General features: G+C 38.2%; 1 protein-coding gene across 1 annotated transcript; it reads right to left on the reverse strand.

The window, feature by feature from the left end:
* Nucleotides 1-1,372: 1,372 nt before the first annotated feature.
* Nucleotides 1,373-4,622, reverse strand: Fadd (fas-associated death domain protein). The gene is made up of 2 exons (XM_073981709.1): nucleotides 4,526-4,622; nucleotides 1,373-4,454 (listed from the first exon to the last, which is right to left on the reverse strand). The coding sequence occupies exon 2, from the start codon at nucleotides 4,417-4,419 to the stop codon at nucleotides 3,667-3,669; it is 753 nt and encodes a 250-aa protein (XP_073837810.1). The 5' UTR covers nucleotides 4,420-4,454; nucleotides 4,526-4,622; the 3' UTR covers nucleotides 1,373-3,666.
* Nucleotides 4,623-23,290: the final 18,668 nt, after the last annotated feature.

Below are 23,290 nucleotides of genomic sequence, written 5' to 3' on the forward strand. Positions count from 1 at the left end.
CCTTTCGACCATCTCTTTTACAGCCTGTCTCATCAGCTCATCCTTCTTGGTAAACAGTTGGAGCATTTTCTCCTTTACCAATTTGTTTTCAACTGCCAGGTTCGATGCTGCAGCCCGTTGAGTTTCGACGTACTCACAAATCTCTTCGTGGTAGTCTTCAGACTGAGTTTCATTGATCTCCTCAATAGCCCAGATGAGGAGACCAAGAAGCCTCTCCACTTCATCCTTTGCCTTCGTTTCCATTTGAAGCAGCATGGTGAATGTCCCTTCCCCTATGGACAATATCCCCAATTGGATATTAAGACTTCACCAACCAGCTGACCCAATTTCCTCCCTGTGAGGCAAATTATCAGCTTCCCAGCTCTTTTTGGAATCGGCCACTGATCCGGCTCGAAGGACCAATGTAAATAAGGATCTATACCGTGGAAAGAACAAGGCGTCTTTCCCAGTTGAATGTTTAATATGCACTGTTTATTAAAAATAAAATTATTCTTAAGAACTAAATAGTAAAATATTACTTAACCTACTTAACTAATGTGTGTAGAAAAGAGAAAGAGAGAGTGTACATATGTATACGAACGCATCTGCCATACAATCTGATGGAGAGGTCGTAAAATACTCTTATCTTACATGCGCATACATGTAGCAAGCAACCACATGGTGATTAGACTGCTCATAGATTGCCTGCACCAATCTATTTCAGACATACCACACGTGGGAATGGAAATTCTTATCTCCTTTCTTCTAACGACCTCCCACGATAAGGAGGTCTGCTTGCCACATGTTTACCCTTCTCAAGTGGACTGTATTTAAACTAGATCCCTATTTAACAAAATGATATCTCTAATCTACACACGCAACCCTCACCAAGACATTAACTATTTTTATTACAAACAAATACATATGTTCACGTGAACAGACGGAAATAAAAAGATAAAATAACATTTATTTTCCTTATTTTTGTCATATTTTGTTAACAAAATATTTGATATTTTGATAAAAAAGCACAGAACAAAAAATCAACTTTTATCATCTGTGTTTTCTCCAAATTGGTGAAGACACCCGCTTAATATGTTGTTATGCGCTGTTTGTAGTTCTCATCATGTAATAACACAAGAGTTTCCTCTCTAAGCTCTCAAGGCATGCGTACATAAGCTGCTTTGCCTGATTGCCTTGCTTACCTGCTTCATTTCTGACGTAATAAAAATAATAGAATAAAGACGAAATTTCGAACTGGGTTGCCATCAGTTGGAAATTGGGTCGGCCTTCTTTGTTCTTTTATTTTTTTATTGAAGCAGCAAAGCAAGGCAGTCAGGCAAAGCAGCTTATGTACACAGGCCTTCATACAGGCCAATTTAAATAAGAACACACATTTATTTTATTTTCCATTAAATTTTATTTCGGATTTTGCCTTCGCCACAACAAAAAGTCTTTTATGTCGCTTTCAGCTGGAGATTCGGGATCACTAGTCCGTTTTTTGTATGTGGGAATTTAATGAAATTGAAATAACGTGGAATTGAAATTCGATGCGGTTCCCATCACATCTAAATACAATTCACTCGTTTTGGACAAATCGGTTCGAAATTCATCACATACCTGCATGTTTCGTTTCCTTTGCGTTTGCTATTTTCTTAGCGCAAGATATTTGCGCTTAACCCACGAGTTTGTCACACGCTTTTTTATTACAGAGTACGGTGATGTTAGATTTGCGAAAGTAGATATGAAAACGAATTAGAGAGTACCAATTACTAAATCTAGTACAATTTTTCTTACGCATCGCCTTCAGTAGCTATACCAACCTGCCAACTTTCCAGACTTCCGGTACAATATGAGGTGACCAACGTAGCTAGCGGCATTTACAATTGAAATTCCGTGTGGGCCCAACAAATCGGGGTTCTTAGATCGAGATCCATACTAAAGTAATTTTAAGAAATTGCAGTTGTGGCGAACTCGATCTAAAAATCCCTAGTTTAATGCACGAATACAAAGCAACTGACGTTTCTGAAGTCAGCAGGGCTCTCATACGGCGTAGCATGCTCCATATGCTCATATGTTCGGATCTATCACTGTTACGCAGTTAAAAGTCATACTTCTTTTACAGTTTTGAAAGTGATTTGGCCCAAAATTTTCTCAATCCAATGTTTCATTCTTCAAGAGTAGATTCCCTAACTTTTGGGTCTCCGAGGTTAGTACGACGAACGTCATCACGATCATTTGTTAGTCCCGTCTCCTATGCTGGCGGTTACAGATTCCCGAGAGCTTCCTCTGGGTCAGAAAAATACGCCGGTCCGAAGTTACGAAGTCAATCTGTGTCTTCGTTGAACGTGCAAAATGTGATGGTATCAAATTTCTCGATTGGTAACTACGTAGGACGCATTGCCAAATCTTATGAGGAGCTGCGAAATCCAATACTAGACGATTGATTATTGCTCTCCAAAAGCGAATTAATGTCAGGCATATATTGTACAGATATTCCTCGGCGATACGTACTTCTACATCTGCAGTCCTATACTTTTGGACTGCCCAGCTATCGTGTAGTACGGATTTTCATCCTGATTACATCTTTAGGGGTAAATCCATATTTCCCGAGATAGTCGAACAATTAGATGTTTAAGTAGTTTCACACGTGAAGTGATTGTTAGGGGAGGAACGAGACTTGATGGAGGTAATCCTCTCACATATCATCACTGCAGTTGAGCTTGGAAGAGTATTGATGCTACATTGTGTCGTTCATGTGAGTGTCGTGCCAGCTAAACGTAAGGGTAGTTCTGTTAATGGTTTGTATTTTTATTGTCGTGGTCCACGCGGGCCCTTTGTGCTGTCCTGAGGACTGTATGCGAATTGTTGTCGTCCTATCTTGCAAGTTGATTTTGCTGTTTGGAGTCCAACTTAATATACCTTCCAGAGGCCTGACTGGAAGCTGTATTCTGGTACCATGTGGAAGCATGGCGGTGGATGTAGTTTATACGCTTTTGGCTCGAATCTGGATTTGCATTATAAACCGTACAACCATACAAATGCAGGAGTGTAAGATGGGCTCCGCTATTAACCAAGAAGACGATCACGGCCAAATACAATACAAATTTAAATTTATCATTGTGAGAACAACCACATAACTGTTGATGTAATGGCCGCTAGTAAAAGATTCCCAAGATTCCCCCAGGTCAATCTGCATTATTACATGCAGTAATAACAATTTCAATATGCCCAATTTAATATTACGCACTTTTCTTATCTTAAAAACAATAATTTCATGTATAAAATTATAATTTTATATTATGCATATTGAGTTAAACATTATTTCTATATGCTAAGTATACGCTTGTTATTGCATATTACCACTTCTATTGATAAGATTTTTTAAACAAATTTCTAATTATACGATTATTCTAAACTAAAAATGATACATTTAAAAGATCACCACATCTTAATATTTAAATACTAAATAAATTTTAAAGCTTCCCAATTCGTTTGTCTTTTTAATCAAATCAATAGCAAAGACAACTTGCAATAACAAGCGCAGCACTTGATTGTGCCGATGAATTGTTTCCGATTCAAATTGTCATTGGTATGTATACAGTATTACATAGATATCACATTGCATTTTACAAATGCCGTGCAGCATGCCAGTAAAAGTTATAAAAATTGACAAAGCAGTCTTTTCGCTTAGTGCGACATTATGTCTTCCACCTTGCGACGTAAATCTTTTCTTCGGCAATTTTCCAAAGCTCTACACAGCAGGAGAACATTTTGCCTAGGATCGTGACATTCATCCTCTTCAAACATCTGTAACAACTTATGGACACGGGAAACAAGATCTCGAGGAAATTCCATTTCTACAGAATCCAATTGACCCTGCGAAAGTTCCAATTCTCTTCCCAAAGCTCTCCAAAACTTTCCAATATCCTGCGCTATTAACTTATGAATCGCTGCACGTTTTCTCTCCGTCAATTCTTGAGGATAAACACTTGGCGGTGGTGGTGGTGGTGGAGGGTTGTTGGGCCGCCTTTGTTCGCCATGAAAGCCAAAATTGCCATTAATTGTCCCTCCAATCGATTGCGACCCACCATTTATGTTCAAGTGACTTCTTACATCATCGGCCAATCTCTGCTCCTTGTATTGATTATAAGGTTCTTTGTATGTCATCGAGTCTGGCAGAAAATAATTGGAAACAGCTTCTTCCAATTCATTGTTTTTGAATTGATCCGCAATTTCACGTAATGGCTCAATATTGTATTCCGACAATGCATCGTGCCTTTCTAAACAATCAATAAGATCTGATATATCCTTTATACGGGACATTTTTCTAGCCGATCCAATATCATCTTGCAGAATAGATTTTAAATCTTCCAAATTCTCTTGGGCATCTTTGTCATTGATGGCAATATGCTTGAGTATATCATACGTCCAGTGAGTCATATTTATAGTTTTTCAGCTTGGAAATTTGTATCGAGCTACAAAATATAATATATGTTTTTAATTTCAGTTTTTATTACTCGGTATATAATTGTAAAAAATCACTCACTGATAAATGTGGGCCCCCAATTGAAAGAGAGACAAAAAACACTCACCAAAAACGGTGTTTAAATATTAGGGCAAAACCTATAACTTTGCGTGTTGCGTGTGCGTTTTGAAAAACAAAATACATGTATTTCAATTTGAAATACATGTTTGTTTTTTTGTACGCACACGCAACAGGAAAGTTAAGGCCTGGCTACATAAGCGGCTTCGCCTGGTTGCCTTGCTTTCCTGCTTCATTTCTGACATAATAAAAATAAAAGAATAAAGAAGGCCGAGCAAATTTCGAACTGGGTTGCCCTTTTCTTTTTTATTCTTTTATCAGAAGTAAGCAAGGTAAGCAGGCAAGGCAGCTTACACTTCCGTTACACATGCCAGTAAATTGGTGCCAATTGAGTACATGTATTATACTCGAAAATGCCGAAAAAGTGTTCGACTGGCATGCAGTTTTCTTGTGTGTTTACACATGCCAGTGCAAGTTCAATTTCAAAATTATTTTAAGTCGCATTAACACACAAAAGTGCATTATATTTCAGATTTAAAACACAATTCACAACATATTTTATTACTTTTTATTTTATTTCGTTTTAAAAAGATTGTTTTCAATCATAAACATAATGAATCTGGTATTGCCGCCTTTTCAATATTGTATAATCCCAGAGGGAAATTATTTGTCAACATATATTTTCATGAAAAACATCAAAATTATGTCTTTATTTACCACTAATATATTGCAGCTACCGAGATGTATTATTTGTGTTTCCTAATCTTTTTGAAAATATGCATTAAATCTTTGCATTCTTAAAAGAAACAAAAATGTACATGGATTTGAAAATAGTCTCGGCAACTCTTTTTTCATTTTCGACATATCATTGGCAGCCAACTCAAAATTTTGCTGGCATGAAAAATCTAGTGCCAGTGGAGTCAACAATTCAAAAAAAGTAATTGTGGTAGTAAAATATTGTGTATGTATTGAATTTTTCGAACTGTCACTGGCATGTGTAAAGGTTGGGTTATGTACGCAGCCCTATAAGCTGCCTCGCCTGCTTACCTTGCTTGCTTCTGATAAAAGAATAAAAAAGAAAATGGTAACGCAGTTGGAAATTTGCTAGGGCTTCTTTATTCTTTTATTTTTAATATGTCAGAAATGAAGCAGAAAGGCAAGGCAACCAGGCAAGGCAGCTTATGTACGCAGACCTTTATAGCTGAGCTGTGTTCCTTTACTTAACTGAGGTTACCGTCCTTGAAAAACAAGGAAAAAAATTGTTGTCACGGCGTTTTAGTGTTCAGAGCCATAACACATAACTTTCAAAGACTACGCTAAGCACATGGTAGAATGATAAAAGGTAGTCTCATCTGTCAAATTTAGAAAAATACAACCCTGTACGTCTGTACGGCAGCGTGTCAAATACAGGATAACAATAATACGGCATGACATTTCATAACAAAAACAAAACAGGTTTGTTTATTTCTTGAAGTGAATACATATACATATGTACATTTTTTCTGAAAATTAAAAAAAGCAATACTAATATAATTTAATAATGCTCTCGATATTTTATTTATATAACTTCCTGATCATACACCTCGCGTGCGCAACGTGTAGAAATTCTTTACTAACAACAACGAATGATGCTGTATCATTATTTTTCGAAAAATTAAACAGGAATCAATAGAATTATGAAAATATATTGACAATTTGCAACGAATTATAGACCTCCACAGCGTAGCAACAATTGCCGGTGAACAATACGCAGCAGAAGTAGCAACAAATACATTCAGAGCCATTCGCACATCTGGCTGGTCCCAAGTTCGTTATTTCACCATCAGGTATCCCACTTCTCCATTGACACAAACAGTCCTACTGTTTTTTTTTTGTTAATCTAACTACGCTATTGTATCTACAGGGGAACAGAATGAATGCAGACAAGAACATCACCATCACAACAGCTAGATGAACAAAATCCTGTTTTCATCAGTTCAAATCTTGACATCCAAAATATCTAACAACCATTGATATCCGAACAAATGATTAAATACGGCCCAATGGATACCGCTGAACAACACGTCAATCCTGGACTGCTGATAACGAATCATTTATGGTCCATGTATATTGAACTTGTTTATTCCTATGGCGGAATAATTTCATCCAACGAAAGCCATATCGAAATGAACTGTTATTTTTAGAATACACTGAATTGAAAAATGCAATTCCCATGCCGCCTTAAAGATGAAAAAGGTCTTAATTTTTATGTTTTTTTATAACTTTTATTAATAAATGCTTCTTGAGACATTAAAAATGTTACTCTTTTAAATCTATTATACTTATTTATGTTTTGGTTACGTTTGTTGTTGCAAATATGTATTGTTACGGAATTAGATTTAACTAATGTCCGTGTAGACGTTGTTTTATTCCCCGATACGATTTGTACCAAATAAAACAGGGTTCGTTTTAGATTACGTTTCTACAATGCTTTATTTACTTTATTACACTTATTCAGAACCGACTTTAATTACAAAGCATACAGCAAGTCTCTAGTTAGCACGCAGCTCTTATTTAACCGATCTGTTCAGTTTAACGCTTAAAACACAACTCAACTCAATGTTGCCATTCGTAACTCTATTTATACCCAAAATCTCCTTGGTCTAGAAATATCTAGAAATATGGCAACAACTCGAATCTGTGCAGTGAACACACAGACTCACATTCGCACTAAGCGAACATCCATACTCACATACATACAAGCACAGTAATGACGTAACTACAACAACAAACAACTACACGAAATACAAGAAGTAGGAACTAAACGATAATTACATTATTGTTGCAAAACAAAACAAACAAAAGAACATTAACAAAAGGTAATGTAACGACTAGAATGATGAAGAGAGTTCTACATGGTAGTTGTTGTTGCTTAAATAAAGTAACTGCGTAATAAAAACTTTACGTTACAATTCAAATTTTTAAATTAACGGAAATTAAACTAAACTAACTTAAACCTATCAGTTACATTCGTAACATTGCCTCCCGCTTAAGCCTGTTCGTCCCGAATAGGCACAGTTCCCTCTCGGTGGTATGGGCATTGGTAACACTGCCTCCCGCTTAAGCCTGTTCCTCTTGACTAGATGCAGTTCTCGTTCTGTAGTGGTGGCAACTGATTTAGATGTACCCTCTACTGCGTCAGCTTTGGACTCTTGCTCTTCTGGACGACGTTGCTTTCTCTCCAGGAATCTTGACGTTATACCTTCTTTCTTTGTGGTCACCTTCCTAAGTGCCACCTGGTCTTCATCGGACTTATCCTTCCTTGTTGTACGGCCGCTTTTCGATGGACCTTTCCTCGACGTACATCTTCGCTTTTTCCTCCTCGTTGCGAGATTTTTCCGCTTTCGTACTGGCCATTTTTCGGCGGCTTCCACCTTCAGCGTACGGACATCTACAGCGATTTCGTCAGATTCTGCGCTAGGGCGACACATGCTTTTCTTCTCTTTGTAGCCCACATTAATCGGTATTTCCACATTGGACCAAGTCATCACACGGTGCTTTATGTCCAGGTTTATATCGAAGGCAATCGTGAAGTCTACACCAAGTATAACTTCGTCCATAATATCGGCCACTACAAAATCGAAATTTACAGATTTTCTACCCATGCTCAGCCTTTGGTAGGCCTTTCCATGCACCGTTGTAGTCTCGCCTGTGGCCGTCCGCAATTTGACTCCATTTAACGGCAATACATTCCCTTCTACCAAATCCGGTCTAATAATGGACTTTGTTGCACCGGTGTCCAATGTCAAGGTACGCAATACACCATTGACGAAGCCTTTCACCGTTAAGTTGTGGTTCTTCTGCTGGACTATGGCTATAGAAATTGTGGGACCATCGTTTTCATCCTCTGCCAGCGGCGCCTCGTGATCGACGGAATTCATTTTATTTGATTCACCTGATATGTCTCTTTCCAGATTCTTGGCCACCGGTTGGTCGTCGCTTTTTGAAGGCGGTGAGGTGGATCTGGGCCTTGGTCGTTCCAATATGCATTCTCGTGCAATGTGTCCAGCTTTACGACAGTTATAACAAGTCTTTTTCGTTCTAGCAGCCCCTCGTTTCACACGCATCAGTGCATCTTTCAGCAGGTCGACAACGGTCTGGGAATTGTTGTCCTCAACTTGCAGCCTCCGCACGTTGTAAGCTTTAGGTTTCACCAGCATCTTCGCGGTTTCTTGGGCCAGGGCAAATGACACGGTTTCTGCAAATGTTCCTATCGGTGCCGCATACGTCGCAAATTTTATCTCTGGATCGCGAATACCACTTGCAAATGTCTCAATCTTTATGCGGTCCACCAATGGATGTGTCTCTCCTGGATATGCCAACTGCGCCAACCGCTCTATATCAGCCGCAAAGTCTTGTAAAGTCTCATTTGGCTTCTGGACTCTTCCCCTCAGTTCCATTCGGTAGATCTCTTGCTTGTGTTCACTACCGTACCTACGTTCAAGAGCAGCCATTATATCTCCATAGTTGTTCCTAGAAGCGGCGGGAATACTCTGTAATACGTCAGCAGCATCACCCTTCAATGACATCAGGAGTGATACCGCTTTGTCGTTGTCGTTCCAAGAATCTCTAGCAGCCATTGTCTCGAACTGTAATTTGAACACATTGAAAGATGTAGAGCCGTCGAACACTGGAGGCTTAATTTTTAACGCGTTATGGATAACTCTCACTGGACCGCCTTTAATTTCCAGTTCCGACATTTTCTTTTCTATGCCCAGAATCTTCTCATCTTGAGCCAGAAATTTCTCGTCAACAGACAAAATCTTTTTATCCAACTCTTTCATTTGTACCTCCACGTTTTCTACTCTCTTTTCAATCACTATCGTGATATTCTCGAGTTTCTCGTTAATTTTTCTAGAATTCTCTTCCAACTCCTCTTTTAAGTTTCTTGAATTTTCTTCAAACATCCTAGAATTCTCTGCCATTAAGTTTTCGGTGATTTTTCTAGAGTTCTCTTCTAACTTTTCCTCCAATTTTCTGGAATATTCTTCACTCTTTCTGGAATTTTCTGCTTTCATTTCGTCCATTTTAGCATCTAATTTCTGTTGTAATACAAGTTACAATCAACAATGATGTGTACATAATCGAAGTAAGCATATGCACATCGAAGCAAGCCATTAGATATGTATATATAATTTAGTATTTGAAAAACATGTCATTCTGAAAAAAAACATACTTCGAATAAAACCTATTTTTCCTTTGCCTAAAAATATTTCCTTCATAAATCCGTGTGTGTTTTCAATTACAAGAGGTTATGGGCGATACAAAGGAAACACATGGAATTCCTCAATTTAACTAGACGTTTACACCAGACAGTTTGTCTTCAAATACAACTCTGATTTACTAACACATGCATACATTTGTCGTTTGTCTCTCAGCTGTCCATCAGTTTTTCACAGACAGCCGGGTTGACAAATTTTTGACATTTTTGTGAAAAAGAAGTGAGATGATAATTCAAATGTGCTGAAAACAAAAGAATATGTACAAAACAAAATATGTAAACGGAAAACAAAAAGAAATCGGTGATTTTCATTCATAATTTTACAACTGTTTTCGCAGTTGTCTGGACGCCTACGTCACACAGGCAAGTTGTGCGATTTTGACAATCAATACATGAGTCAACTGTCCTGTCATTTGTAAACGCAGGGTAAAGGAGAGGGTTTTGACGACTGGCAGTTCCGGGTGAAAATACATCTGGACTCGTTGAATTTAATGGACGTTCTAACCGGCGATCCACCATCTGAAGCGTCTGCCAGAGCGGAATTTATGAAAAAGGATAAGAGAGCTAAGGAAAGGATTGTAAGTTTTGTTCATTCCGACTGCTTAAATTATATTCGAGAAAAGGAAACCGCAAAGGATATGTGGAGCAGTTTACAGAATACATTTGCCAAGAAATCGGTTGTGAATCAGTTGCTCTTGAGGAAAAAATTAGCCAAGCTGCGAATGAATGATAGTGAAAGCATTGTGGCTCATGTTCTAACATTTGAGAATTTGGTAAGGCAATTAAAACTGGCTGGGGCTACAATGGAAGACTCCGATGTTTTGGCCCAACTGTTTCTAACACTTCCAGAGAAATACGATCCGCTTGTAACGGCATTGCAAAATATGGAAGGCGGGAAACTGGATATGAATTTGGTCAAAGAACGTCTAATAGCAGAAGAGACCAAGTTAATGGATCGGAGCGATGGAGTTGTGGACGATAAGACGGCTTTTTCAACTAGGAAATTTGTTAAAAGGAAGAAGTTCAAGGGAAAGTGTTTCAAGTGCCTTAAATTTGGTCATTTGGCTAAAGATTGTCGCAGTTCTGAAGCTTGCTCTGCAAAAACAAAAGCTGTATCATTCATGGTAAAAACAAAACAGGTCGAAAGTGCCAGAAATTCTGGTGAAATTGTTTTTAAATTAGATTCTGGAGCAAGTGACCACATGGTTAAGGATAAATCGTATTTCACTTCGATGAAGTTATTGCCGAACAGCGTAGAAATCAATGTTGCCAAAGATAACGAATCAATACTTACAAATCAAATTGGATATATAAATGCCACTACAAATAAAGGAGTTGATGTTTATATCAAAGATGTTTTATATACTCCAGAAATTAGAGACAATTTGATGTCAGTGCGTAAACTCGCGGAATCAGGATTGGCTGTGAAATTTGACGGAAATGTTGCATCGATTGTAAAGGGTACTCAACGAATTGCTACTGCCTTCCTTCATGGCAATTTGTATGAACTAAAATTAAGGAAAAAGAATCTTTCGGCTTTGTCAGCTAATACAAATGAAACTGCATTGTGGCACAAACGGCTAGGGCACATTGGTAATTCGAGACTCGAAACTCTGAAACGATTGGGTAAGATAAGAGGCAACATACGGCCCGAAAAACAAAGTTTCTGTGATGTCTGTGCGGAAGCGAAGCAATCAAGGGATCCTTTTATTGGCACTAGACCACGAGCAACAAGAATCCTTGAAAGGATACATTCAGATGTGTGTGGACCGATATCCCCTGGTTCGTGGGATGGATGCAAGTATTTTGTATCATTTATTGATGATTATACCCATTTTGCAGTTATATACTGTATTAAGACGAAATCTCAGGTCTTTAACAAATTTAAGTAAGTTCAAAGCCAGGCTCGTAGTAAAGGGATACCTTCAAGAGTATGGTGTCGATTACTTGGATACTTATGCGCCAGTAGCCAAGTTGTCAACCTTACGAATGGTTTTGGCGGTAGGTGTACATCATGGGTACTTGTTTTATCAAATGGATGTGAAGACGGCTTTTCTGTATGGTGATTTGAACGAAGATATTTTTATGGAGCTTCCTGAAGGCGTAAAAAGGAATGATGGTATGTGTTGCAAATTATCAAAATCTTTATACGGCCTTAAGCAAGCACCAAAATGTTGGAACGATAAGTTTAATCAGTTCATAATTTCGCTTGGGTTCATACGATCAAAACACGATTATTGTCTTTACGTCAAAGTAGACAAAACTGCTGATATTGTGATATACCTAGTCTTATACGTAGATGACTTACTTGTTGTTGGGAACAATTTGGATAGCATTAATGACTTAAAATTAAGTCTTGCAAAGAACTTTGAGATGTCCGATTGTGGTCCCCTGAAATACTTTCTGGGAATGAAGCTAGTTCTTGAAAACCAAAACCTAATACTGTCTCAGGAGAGTAGCATTAAGAAATTACTTGAGAAGTTTGGGTTAGGTGAATGCAACCCAGTCAAAACGCCCATGGAGAAAGGTTTGCAACTTCAAGTGTGTGAAGAAAATCTAAAACTAAATCTGCCATATCGTGAGCTGTTGGGTAGTCTGATGTACATAATGTTATGTACAAGGCCTGACATCTGCTATCAAGTTGGCTATCTTGGCAGATTCCAACAAAATCCATCAGAAAATCATTGGCAGCACTTGAAGAGAATTGCAAGATATCTCAAAGGAACAATGCCAATGAAATTACAATTCAAGAAAGAAGACTCTGAACCTATAGTTGGGTATGCGGATGCTGACTGGGCCTCCGATTTGTCTGATAGGAAGTCAGTTAGTGGATATATCTTTAAAGTTTATGGAAGCACAATCTCTTGGTGCAGCAAACCGTGGCAACATCTTCTTCCGAAGCGGAGTACGTTGCACTAAGTTTAGCTACTACGGAAGCAATCTGGATTAGAGGAATCATGCAAGACTTACATGAAGTAGATGATTCATATGGGGTTACAATTTTTGAAGATAACAGAGGATGCATAGGAATAGCTAATAACTTAGAAAGCAAACGCGTGAAGCACATTGACATTAAACACCACTTCGTTAGAGATAATGTCATGAAAGGAGTTATAAAAGTCGAATCAATTAAAACAGATTCACAACTTGCGGACATTTTTACAAAATCAAGTGATGCAACCCACTTCATCAAGATACACAAGAATTTAGGATTGATTGATTGAGAGGGGGTGTTGTAATACAAGTTACAATCAACAATGATGTGTACATAATCGAAGTAAGCATATGCACATCGAAGCAAGCCATTAGATATGTATATATAATTTAGTATTTGAAAAACATGTCATTCTGAAAAAAACATACTTCGAATAAAACCTATTTTTCCTTTGCCTAAAAATATTTCCTTCATAAATCCGTGTGTGTTTTCAATTACAAGAATTTCTCCATCATTTTGGAATTTTCTTCACTTTTCTTATTCATTTCCAGCATTATCATAGCCAGCATTGATTTCAAATCGTCACCCCTGGCAGCTACCGATGAAACTTCCTCAACAGTGGATTCGCCCTTTGCCGGTAACTCGACTTCCTCCTTATCGTCGAACTCATATTCATCGATGTTCATTCCACGGCGCTCGAACTCTTCCAACAAGCGTTTTTGTAGTTCGGCCTTGTTGCCAGTAGAACACAACTCCAACTTACTTAGCTCCTTCTTCAAGTCTTCCACTCGTAGATTCTTAAACTTCATTGTAGAATGATCGCAATCCCACTTCTGACACCAATTGTTACGGAATTAGATTTAACTAATGTCCGTGTAGACGTTGTTTTATTCCCCGATACGATTTGTACCAAATAAAACAGGGTTCGTTTTAGATTACGTTTCTACAATGCTTTATTTACTTTATTACACTTATTCAGAACCGACTTTAATTACAAAGCACACAGCAAGTCTCTAGTTAGCACGCAGCTCTTATTTAACCGATCTGTTCAGTTTAACGCTTAAAACACAACTCAACTCAATGTTGCCATTCGTAACTCTATTTATACCCAAAATCTCCTTGGTCTAGAAATATCTAGAAATATGGCAACAACTCGAATCTGTGCAGTGAACACACAGACTCACATTCGCACTAAGCGAACATCCATACTCACATACATACAAGCACAGTAATGACGTAACTACAACAACAAACAACTACACGAAACACAAGAAGTAGGAACTAAACGATAATTACATTATTGTTGCAAAACAAAACAAACAAAAGAACATTAACAAAAGGTAATGTAACGACTAGAATGATGAAGAGAGTTCTACATGGTAGTTGTTGTTGCTTAAATAAAGTAACTGCGTAATAAAAACTTTACGTTACAATTCAAATTTTTAAATTAACGGAAATTAAACTAAACTAACTTAAACCTATCAGTTACCCAATGATTACACATGCAAGTAACTTACAGATAGTTGTGTATACATATTATAGTCGAAACTTCAATTTTTTCGAACTGACACTTGCATGTGTAGACGTTCGGAAAAAAATTGAAGTTACTTTCAAAGCACTTACATTGATTACTGACAAGAAAATTTTGTCGGCAGTGAGGTTGTTAGTTGGTGTGGCAATGAATATGTGTGAGTGTATTTGTGTTTTTCGAACTGCCACTTGCATGTGTAAACGGGGGGTTACATTCGTAACAGTATGTTCGTACATTTCTGTTATCTGGTTCTGCAAACTGCTCTGGAGCGTCCATAAAGAATCAGGAGATAGGTCAGTTGATTTACCGGGGCAATTAAACAAATGCAAATTGAGTGTGGGCCCAATTATCATAAAGGACATATGATGGTTATTGTGCCATCAATTTTAAATCGTCTGTCTTAGAGGTAGTTTACACTATCTATCAATGTCATATGACACGAAATAAAAACATTCCATATCTACCCACGGAGGCATTGTGGAGACGTAATTTTATAATATTTTTGTTGGGGTGGACGCACAGAATAAATGGCATAAGGAAAATCTCCAATATTCCACATATTAGTGAATATTTAACGATGGAAAATTTTATGTCATATACATTTACATATAGTGTAAACTACCCCTTAACTGGGCTAAAACCACTGTACCTCTGTACTGCCTGTGCAACTGCATCAATGTGTCCACTATATTGTTACGAATGTAACTGATAGGTTTAAGTTAGTTTAGTTTAAATTCCGTTAATTTAAAAATTTGAATTGTAACGTAAAGTTTTTATTACGCAGTTACTTTATTTAAGCAACAACAACTACCATGTAGAACTCTCTTCATTATTCTAGATGTAAGTCCCAATTTACATTAGGCGAGTTTACTTGCGGCAATTGTCAAGTTGTAGGTGAGAAAGGGTGATGAGAGGCAAAGGGTTACCATATGTCTCACCTCTCTCTCCTACAAAATGACAATTGCCGCAAGTAAACTCGCCCAATGTAAATTGGGACTTACTTTACCTTTGATTAATGTGCTTTTGTTTGTAATTATCGTTAGTTGTCATTTCTTATTTCTTGCATTTGTTTGTTGTTGTAATTACGTCATTACTGTGCTTGTCGTCCGCTTGTATTCCCCCATGTATGTATGTGAGTATGGTTGTTCGCTTAGTGCGAATGTGCGTCTGTGTGTTCGCTGCATAGATTCGAGGTGTTGCCATATGTGTTCTAGAGGGCTCTAGAACAGGGAGACTTTGGGGTATAAATACAGGGGAACTGGCAATGACGAGTTGAGTTGTGTTTTAAGCGTTGAACTGAACAGAACGGTTAAAGAAGATCTGCGTGCTAACTAGAGACTTGCTGTGTGCTTTGTAATTAAAGTCGGTTCTGAATAAGTGTAATAAAGTAAATAAAGTATTGTAGAAACGTAATCTAAAACGAACCCTGTTTTATTTGGTACAAATCGTACTGGGGAATAAAACAACGTCTACACGGAGATTAGTTAAATCTAATTCCGTAACAATATGTTGGCAACACCCAAACAAGTACTTCAGTCTATCGACATATTGTTGCGATTCTTCTTCGTCTCCTCGTGAATATGGTTCATTGGTGTCATGAGGAGCCACAATGGCAAGTTGGGAAGTTCTTCCACTGTTCAGCGCGTATATTTATATAGCATACCACAGACCGGCCTATAGCTTTATAAAATGTTCGTTCATCAACACCCTAAAAGCTGCGGGCAGCGACTTGAAGACCTTGCTGCTACTTCCGAGTCACCATTGTTGTTGTAGCAGCATAGGCACCTGCTGGCCGAAACGCTTTTGGTTTCGGGTCAATTCGGTACAATGAATCCGCTGCCGTATTATTGGTGATGGTTATGCCAGATGTGTTTTTGATTAAAACAAAAGTAGCACAACGTTATCGAAATAGCACCAATATCATGGAGCTTACCTCCCTGTCGATTTTGCGCAGCATAGACCTTGTTCGAATCATCACAGCAATAAGGAATCTTTTAACATATAGATGTAGAAAGAAAGCTAATTTTTAAACCGTGTCTAATTTAGTAAAAAAAAAATCAAATGAAAGTTTAATAAATACTGACATGTACACACATACATACATATGTATGTACATAAATATTTTCTGTCAAATTCAATTTGACAATGAATGTACTTCAAATTCAAAATTTGAAAAAACAAATTTAATCATACGGTAGCATGAAATTACCTTTCTTGTTGTACCATGGCTAAGCGTTTGTCATGAAAGCCATACCATGGTAGAATAAAGTGAAGGAAATGCTAAGTTTACATTTACGAAATCCACTCGATTTCAACTGTCAATTCCATAGCTCAAACGTCAAATGAAATCACATCAGGATTTCATTCCGTAACAATTGGTGTCAGCAGTGAGATTACGATCATCCTACAATGAAGTTTAAGGATCTACTAGTGGAAGACTTGGAGAAGGAGCTAAGTAAGTTGGAGTTGTGTTCTACTGGCAACAAGGCCGAACTACAAAAACGCTTGTTGGAAGAGTTCGAGCGCCGTGGAATGAACATCGATGAATATGAGTTCGACGGTAGGGAGGAAGTCGAGTTCCCGGCAAAGGGAGAATCCAGAGTTGAGGAAGTTTCGTCGGTAGCTGCCAGGGGAGACGATTTGAAATCAATGCTGGCTATGATGATGCTGGAAGTGAATAAGAAAAATGAAGAAACTTCCAGACTTATGGCGGAAATGAAATCTGACAACTGTAAGATGTTAGAAGAGATGTCTAGAAAGAGCGAAGAAACTTCCAGACTTGTGATGGAAATGAAAATTGTAGAATGGTTGAAGAAAATTCCAGTAAAATGATGGAGAAATTAGATGCTAAAATGGAAGAAAATTCCAGAAAGAGTGAAGAATATTCCATGAAATTAGAGGAGAAATTAGAGGTAAATTCTAGAACAATTAACGAGAAACTCGAGAACATCACGATGGTGATTGAAAAGAGAGTAGAAAACGTGGAGGTACAAATTAAAGAGTTGGATAAAAAGATTTTGTCTGTTGACGAGAAATTTCTGGCTCAAGATGAGAAGATTCTGGGCATAGAAAAGAAAATGTCGGAACTGGAAATTAAAGGCGGTCCAGTGAGAGCTATCCAAAACGCGTTAAAAATTAAGCCTCCAGTGTTCGACGGCTCTACCTCTTTCAATGTGTTCAAATTACAGTTCGAGACAGTGGCTGCTAGAGATTCTTGGAACGACAACGAAAAGGCGGTATCACTCCTTATGGCATTGAAGGGTGATGCTGCTGACGTTTTACAGAGTATTCCCGCCGCTTCTAGGAACAACTATGGAGATATAATGGCTGCTCTTGAACGTAAGTACGGTAGTGGACACAAGCAAGAGATCTACCGAATGGAACTGAGGGGAAGAGTCCAGAAGCCAAATGAGACCTTACAAGACTTTGCGGCTGATATAGAGCGGTTGGCGCAGTTGGCATATCCAGGAGAGACACATCCATTGGTGGACCGCATAAAGATTGAGACATTTGCAAGCGGTATTCGTGATCCAGAGATAAAATTTGCGACGTATGCGGCACCGATAGCAACATTTGCAGAAACCGTGTCATTTGCCCTGGCGCAAGAAACCGCGAGGATGCTGGTGAAACCTAAAGCTTACAATGTGCGGAGGCTGGAAGTCGAGAACAACAATTCCCAGACCGTTGTCGAACTGCTGAGAGATGCACTAGTGCGTGTGAAACGAGGTGCTGGCAGAACGAAAAAGACTTGTTATAACTGTCGGAAAACTGGACACATGGCCCGAGAATGCAGATTGCGGGAAGCAAGGTCCAGATTCACCTCCCCGCCTTCAAAAAGCGACGACCAACCGGTGGCCAAGAATCTGGAAAGAGAGACATCAGGTGAATCAAATAAAGTGAATTCCGTCAATCACGAGGCGCCGCTGGCAGAGGATGAAAATGATGGTCCCACAATCTCTATAGCCATAGTCCAGCAGAAGAATCACAACTTAACGGTTAAAGGCTTCGTCAATGGTGTATTGCGTACCTTGACATTGGACACCAGTGCAACAAAGTCCATTATTAGACCGGATTTGGTAAAAGGGAAGGTATTGCCATTAAATGGAGTCAAGTTGCGGACGGCCACAGGCGAGACTACAACGGTGCATGGAAAGTCCTACCAAAGGCTGAGTATGGGTAGGAAATCGGTAAATTTCGATTTTATAGTGGCCGATATTGTGGACGAAGTTATACTTGGTGTAGACTTCATGATTGCCTTCGATATCAACCTGGACATAAAGCACCGTGTGATGACTTGGTCCAATGTGGAAATACCGATAAGTGTGGGCTACAACGAGAAAAGCAAACATCGCCCAAAGGCAGAATCCGGCGAGATCGCTGTCGATGTCCGTACGCTGAAGGTGGAAGCCGCCGACAATTGGCCCGTAGGAAAGCGGAAAAATCCAGCAACGAGAACGAAAAAGCGAAGATGTACGTCGAGGAAAGGTCCATCGAAAAGCGGCCGTACAACAAGGAAGGACAAGTTCGATGAAGACCAGGTGGTACTTAGGAAGGTGACCACAAAAAAAGAAGGTATAACGTCAAGATTCCTGTAGAGAAAGCAACGTCGTCCAGAAGAGCAAAAGTCCAAAGCTGACGCAGTAGAGGGTACATCTAAATTGGTTGCCACCACTACAGAACGAGAACTGCGTCTAGTCAAGAGGAACAGGCTTAAGCGGGAGGCAATGTTACCAATGCCCATACCACAGAGAGGGAACTGTGCCTATTCGGGACGAACAGGCTTAAGCGGGAGGCAATGTTACGAATGTAACTGATAGGTTTAAGTTAGTTTAGTTTAAATTCCGTTAATTTAAAAATTTGAATTGTAACGTAAAGTTTTTATTACGCAGTTACTTTATTTAAGCAACAACAACTACCATGTAGAACTCTCTTCATTATTCTAGATGTTACTTTACCTTTGATTAATGTGCTTTTGTTTGTAATTATCGTTAGTTGTCATTTCTTATTTCTTGCATTTGTTTGTTGTTGTAATTACGTCATTACTGTGCTTGTCGTCCGCTTGTATTCCCCCATGTATGTATGTGAGTATGGTTGTTCGCTTAGTGCGAATGTGCGTCTGTGTGTTCGCTGCACAGATTCGAGGTGTTGCCATATGTGTTCTAGAGGGCTCTAGAACAGGGAGACTTTGGGGTATAAATACAGGGGAACTGGCAATGACGAGTTGAGTTGTGTTTTAAGCGTTGAACTGAACAGAACGGTTAAAGAAGATCTGCGTGCTAACTAGAGACTTGCTTTGTGCTTTGTAATTAAAGTCGGTTCTGAATAAGTGTAATAAAGTAAATAAAGCATTGTAGAAACGTAATCTAAAACGAACCCTGTTTTATTTGGTACAAATCGTACTGGGGAATAAAACAACGTCTACACGGAGATTAGTTAAATCTAATTCCGTAACAATATGTTGGCAACACCCAAACAAGTACTTCAGTCTATCGACATATTGTTGCGATTCTTCTTCGTCTCCTCGTGAATATGGTTCATTGGTGTCATGAGGAGCCACAATGGCAAGTTGGGAAGTTCTTCCACTGTTCAGCGCGTATATTCATATAGCATTCCACAGACCGGCCTATAGCTTTATAAAATGTTCGTTCATCAACACCCTAAAAGCTGCGGGCAGCGACTTGAAGACCTTGCTGCTACTTCCGAGTCACCATTGTTGTTGTAGCAGCATAGGCACCTGCTGGCCGAAACGCTTTTGGTTTCGGGTCAATTCGGTACAATGAATCCGCTGCCGTATTATTGGTGATGGTTAAGCCAGATGTGTTTTTGATTAAAACAAAAGTAGCACAACGTTATCGAAATAGCACCAATATCACGGAGCTTACCTCTCTGTCGATTTTGCGCAGCATAGAGCTTGTTCGAATCATCACAGCAATAAGGAATCTTTTAACATATAGATGTAGAAAGAAAGCTAATTTTTAAACCGTGTCTAATTTAATAAAAAAAAATCAAATGAAAGTTTAATAAATACTGACATTTGACAACATGTACACACATACATACATATGTATGTACATAAATATTTTCTGTCAAATTCAATTTGACAATGAATGTACTTCAAATTCAAAATTTGAAAAAAACAAATTTAATCATACGGTAGCATGAAATTACCTTTCTTGTTGTACCATGGCTAACGGGTACTTTACACGATATGTATTTTACATATGGGTTGTCACTTTTTATATACAAAATGTATACGCAAAGTGACAACCCATATGTAAAATACATATCGTGTAAAGTACCCATAAGCGTTTGTCATGAAAGCCATACCATGGTAGAATAAAGTGAAGGAAATGCTAAGTTTACATTTACGAAATCCACTCGATTTCAACTGTCAATTCCATAGCTCAAACGTCAAATGAAATCACATCAGGATTTCATTTGACGTTTAACCTATGGATTTGACAGTTGAAATCGAGTGGATTTCGTAAATGTAAACCAAGCATAAGCCACAGCTAACAGCTGATTACAATTTTTTCCTTTTATGGCCTAATCATGGCCCAATTATAAAGGTCCTCTCTCAAAAAACAGCTGATTTCGATTTGAGCTGTCAAAATTCATATTTGTCATTTTAATTCGCCGTGAACAATGTAACAGATAGAGAAATGCATGGTACAATTAGAAAGGTAGATGCCTCAGCCCAGCTGATCGAATCTAAAACGTCAAAAAACTAGGAATTCGCCGTGAAAAATCAAAACAAAAAACCTTATGATTCGGTAAGTAAGAGATAGCATGTCTACACTTTATAGGCAAACACAAGCGATAAAAAGAGACAACAAGAGACCATTTGGCGAAAATGTTGACAGTTTACATTACAAAAAAAGTTGCTTTGTTGTAGCAATTCGCCGATGCATCTACCTTTCTTATTGTACCATGCATGGTACAATAATAATGGTAGATGTACCTGCATATCTATCCCATATTACAAAAACATCTGGAACTTAGAGCTTCACATGATGAAATTATAAGGTGGCGTAAAATGGCCAGCTGATTGGTTTCAATCTGTCAAATATTTTGCTATTGTGAATAAATTGTATGAAAACGTAAACAAACATTTTGACATATTGAAGAATTTTCAGCCAAAATAGAGTTGTTGCTGTGCTACTTACGTGACCTGTTAAATAGATCTTGGAGCTTCACTTTTTATATGTTAAAAGTGCCATATAGTGTAAAAACATTTCTTTAGCTAGGCTCCAGAATATTCTTGTTGGAAAAGTGTTCCAAAAATAGCAAAAGTTCTTCCCAAACTTATGACAGTGAAAAATGTCATTCACTTATTTTCTACTTGACAAGTTTGGCTAAGGGGTAGTTTACACTATATGTAAATGTCATATGACATGACATTTTCCATCGTTATATATTCGCTAATATGTGTAATACTGGAGATTTTCCTTACGTCATTTACTCTGTGCGTCCACACCAGCAAAAATGTAAAAAAAACTACGTCTCCACATTGCCACCGTGGGTATATATGGAATGCTTTTATTTCGTGTCATATGACATTGATAGATAGTGTAAACTAACTCTAATCTGACATCGTGATTGCTGGCATCCGATTTGCAGATAAATGTCAGCAGAATTTTTACAAAAATTGTAATTTTTACATTCCCGTACTTTTGGAACAAATTTAAATTTATATCAATATTTGATAAATCGTTCATTCGTAAGTTTTGCTAAAAAAATCAACAATTTTATTTTGCCACGCGAATACACATTTTTTGTCCTTGTTTTCAATTTTAAGATATAGTGTTACAGCAGAAGTTTTTTGTTTGAACAATTCAGAGATACATCTACCTTTATGATTGCATAATGTCAAAAACAGTACAAAATGTCAACCCTGCTTTTGACAGATTAGAAAAGGAAAAGCGGCGACTGGAACCCACACACCCACCACTATGTGACATGACATGTTTCGCCTTCGGTAATGAAGACTCCTCAGACATATCGGATGTGGGACGGCTTTGGTTCAATTATTAGAAAGTTGGGCAGGTTCATGAAATTATAAAAAAACAACTCTGATGCCGCTTTGCTTATAACTTCAAATGAATAATAACAAATGCAACAGGTTGTGTTTATTTGAAATATTGTCAAATATTTAAATTGAAATATTTTATATATGTATGTATGTCCACGTTATGGTTTAACCCCCATATAACGGTACCTTCGGCCCAATGGACACTGAGCTCACCTGAGTCACCTTTGGAGCTTCCTTTAACATTCGTTAAGGGTAGTGAGTTAGCATGTTTAAACATAAGAACGATTGGGCTAACAACCCTACAAAACATCGTACTATGTAAAACAAAGAAACAGAAAACAACCCTCACATAAGTTACGACCTCGCAAAAGTTTTATAGGTTATAAACATTGAATGTTCGGACCCTTTATAGAAAGTGCAGTTTACGCTTTGGCAGATGCATTTGAAAAATACAAGACCGATATAACTGCCATACAGGAAACACGATGGATTGGGAAAGGTGACACAACAAGACCTAACGGTGACGCAGCTTTTGAAAGACTTGCTACTATTCGTATAGAGGCAACATCAGTTTTATTTGTGCTCCTGCATCCACAGAAGACAAGTACGAACAGTTAACAAATTTATTTTGTGATCGTTTATAAGAAACTCATGGTTGTTGTGCTGCCCATGACATTACAGTTATTCTATGCGATTCTAATGGCGAAATTGGAGGGGGAAAATAACTTTGGTCCCACAGTCCGAGAATTCAGTCTCCCCAGTGAAACTTCTGACAAAGGAATCAGGTTGATATACCAGATTTAAGCATCTCGACATTCATCGTTCCGACGAGCTAACATGGACACGTATCCGAATAAACGTTGCATATAAAGTTCGAACAGACACAACACGGATAAGCTGCAATCACAACACATATCCACAACATATTCCACTAATCTGGCTCAATTGTTTAATAAAAGCGCCCGTCGGCAATGTTGATGTTATTTGTGTTTTCACAATTTTATGCTAAG

The sequence above is a fragment of the Musca autumnalis genome, unplaced genomic scaffold (assembly GCF_047663935.1).
Source record: "Musca autumnalis isolate F117 unplaced genomic scaffold, ASM4766393v1 scaffold_4, whole genome shotgun sequence".
Lineage (NCBI taxonomy): Eukaryota > Metazoa > Arthropoda > Insecta > Diptera > Muscidae > Musca > Musca autumnalis.

What these genes read in the sequence shown, in the direction of transcription:
- Fadd (XM_073981709.1), bottom strand. Translation starts at nt 4,419, where the DNA reads ATGACTCACTGGACGTATGATATACTCAAGCATATTGCCATCAATGAC.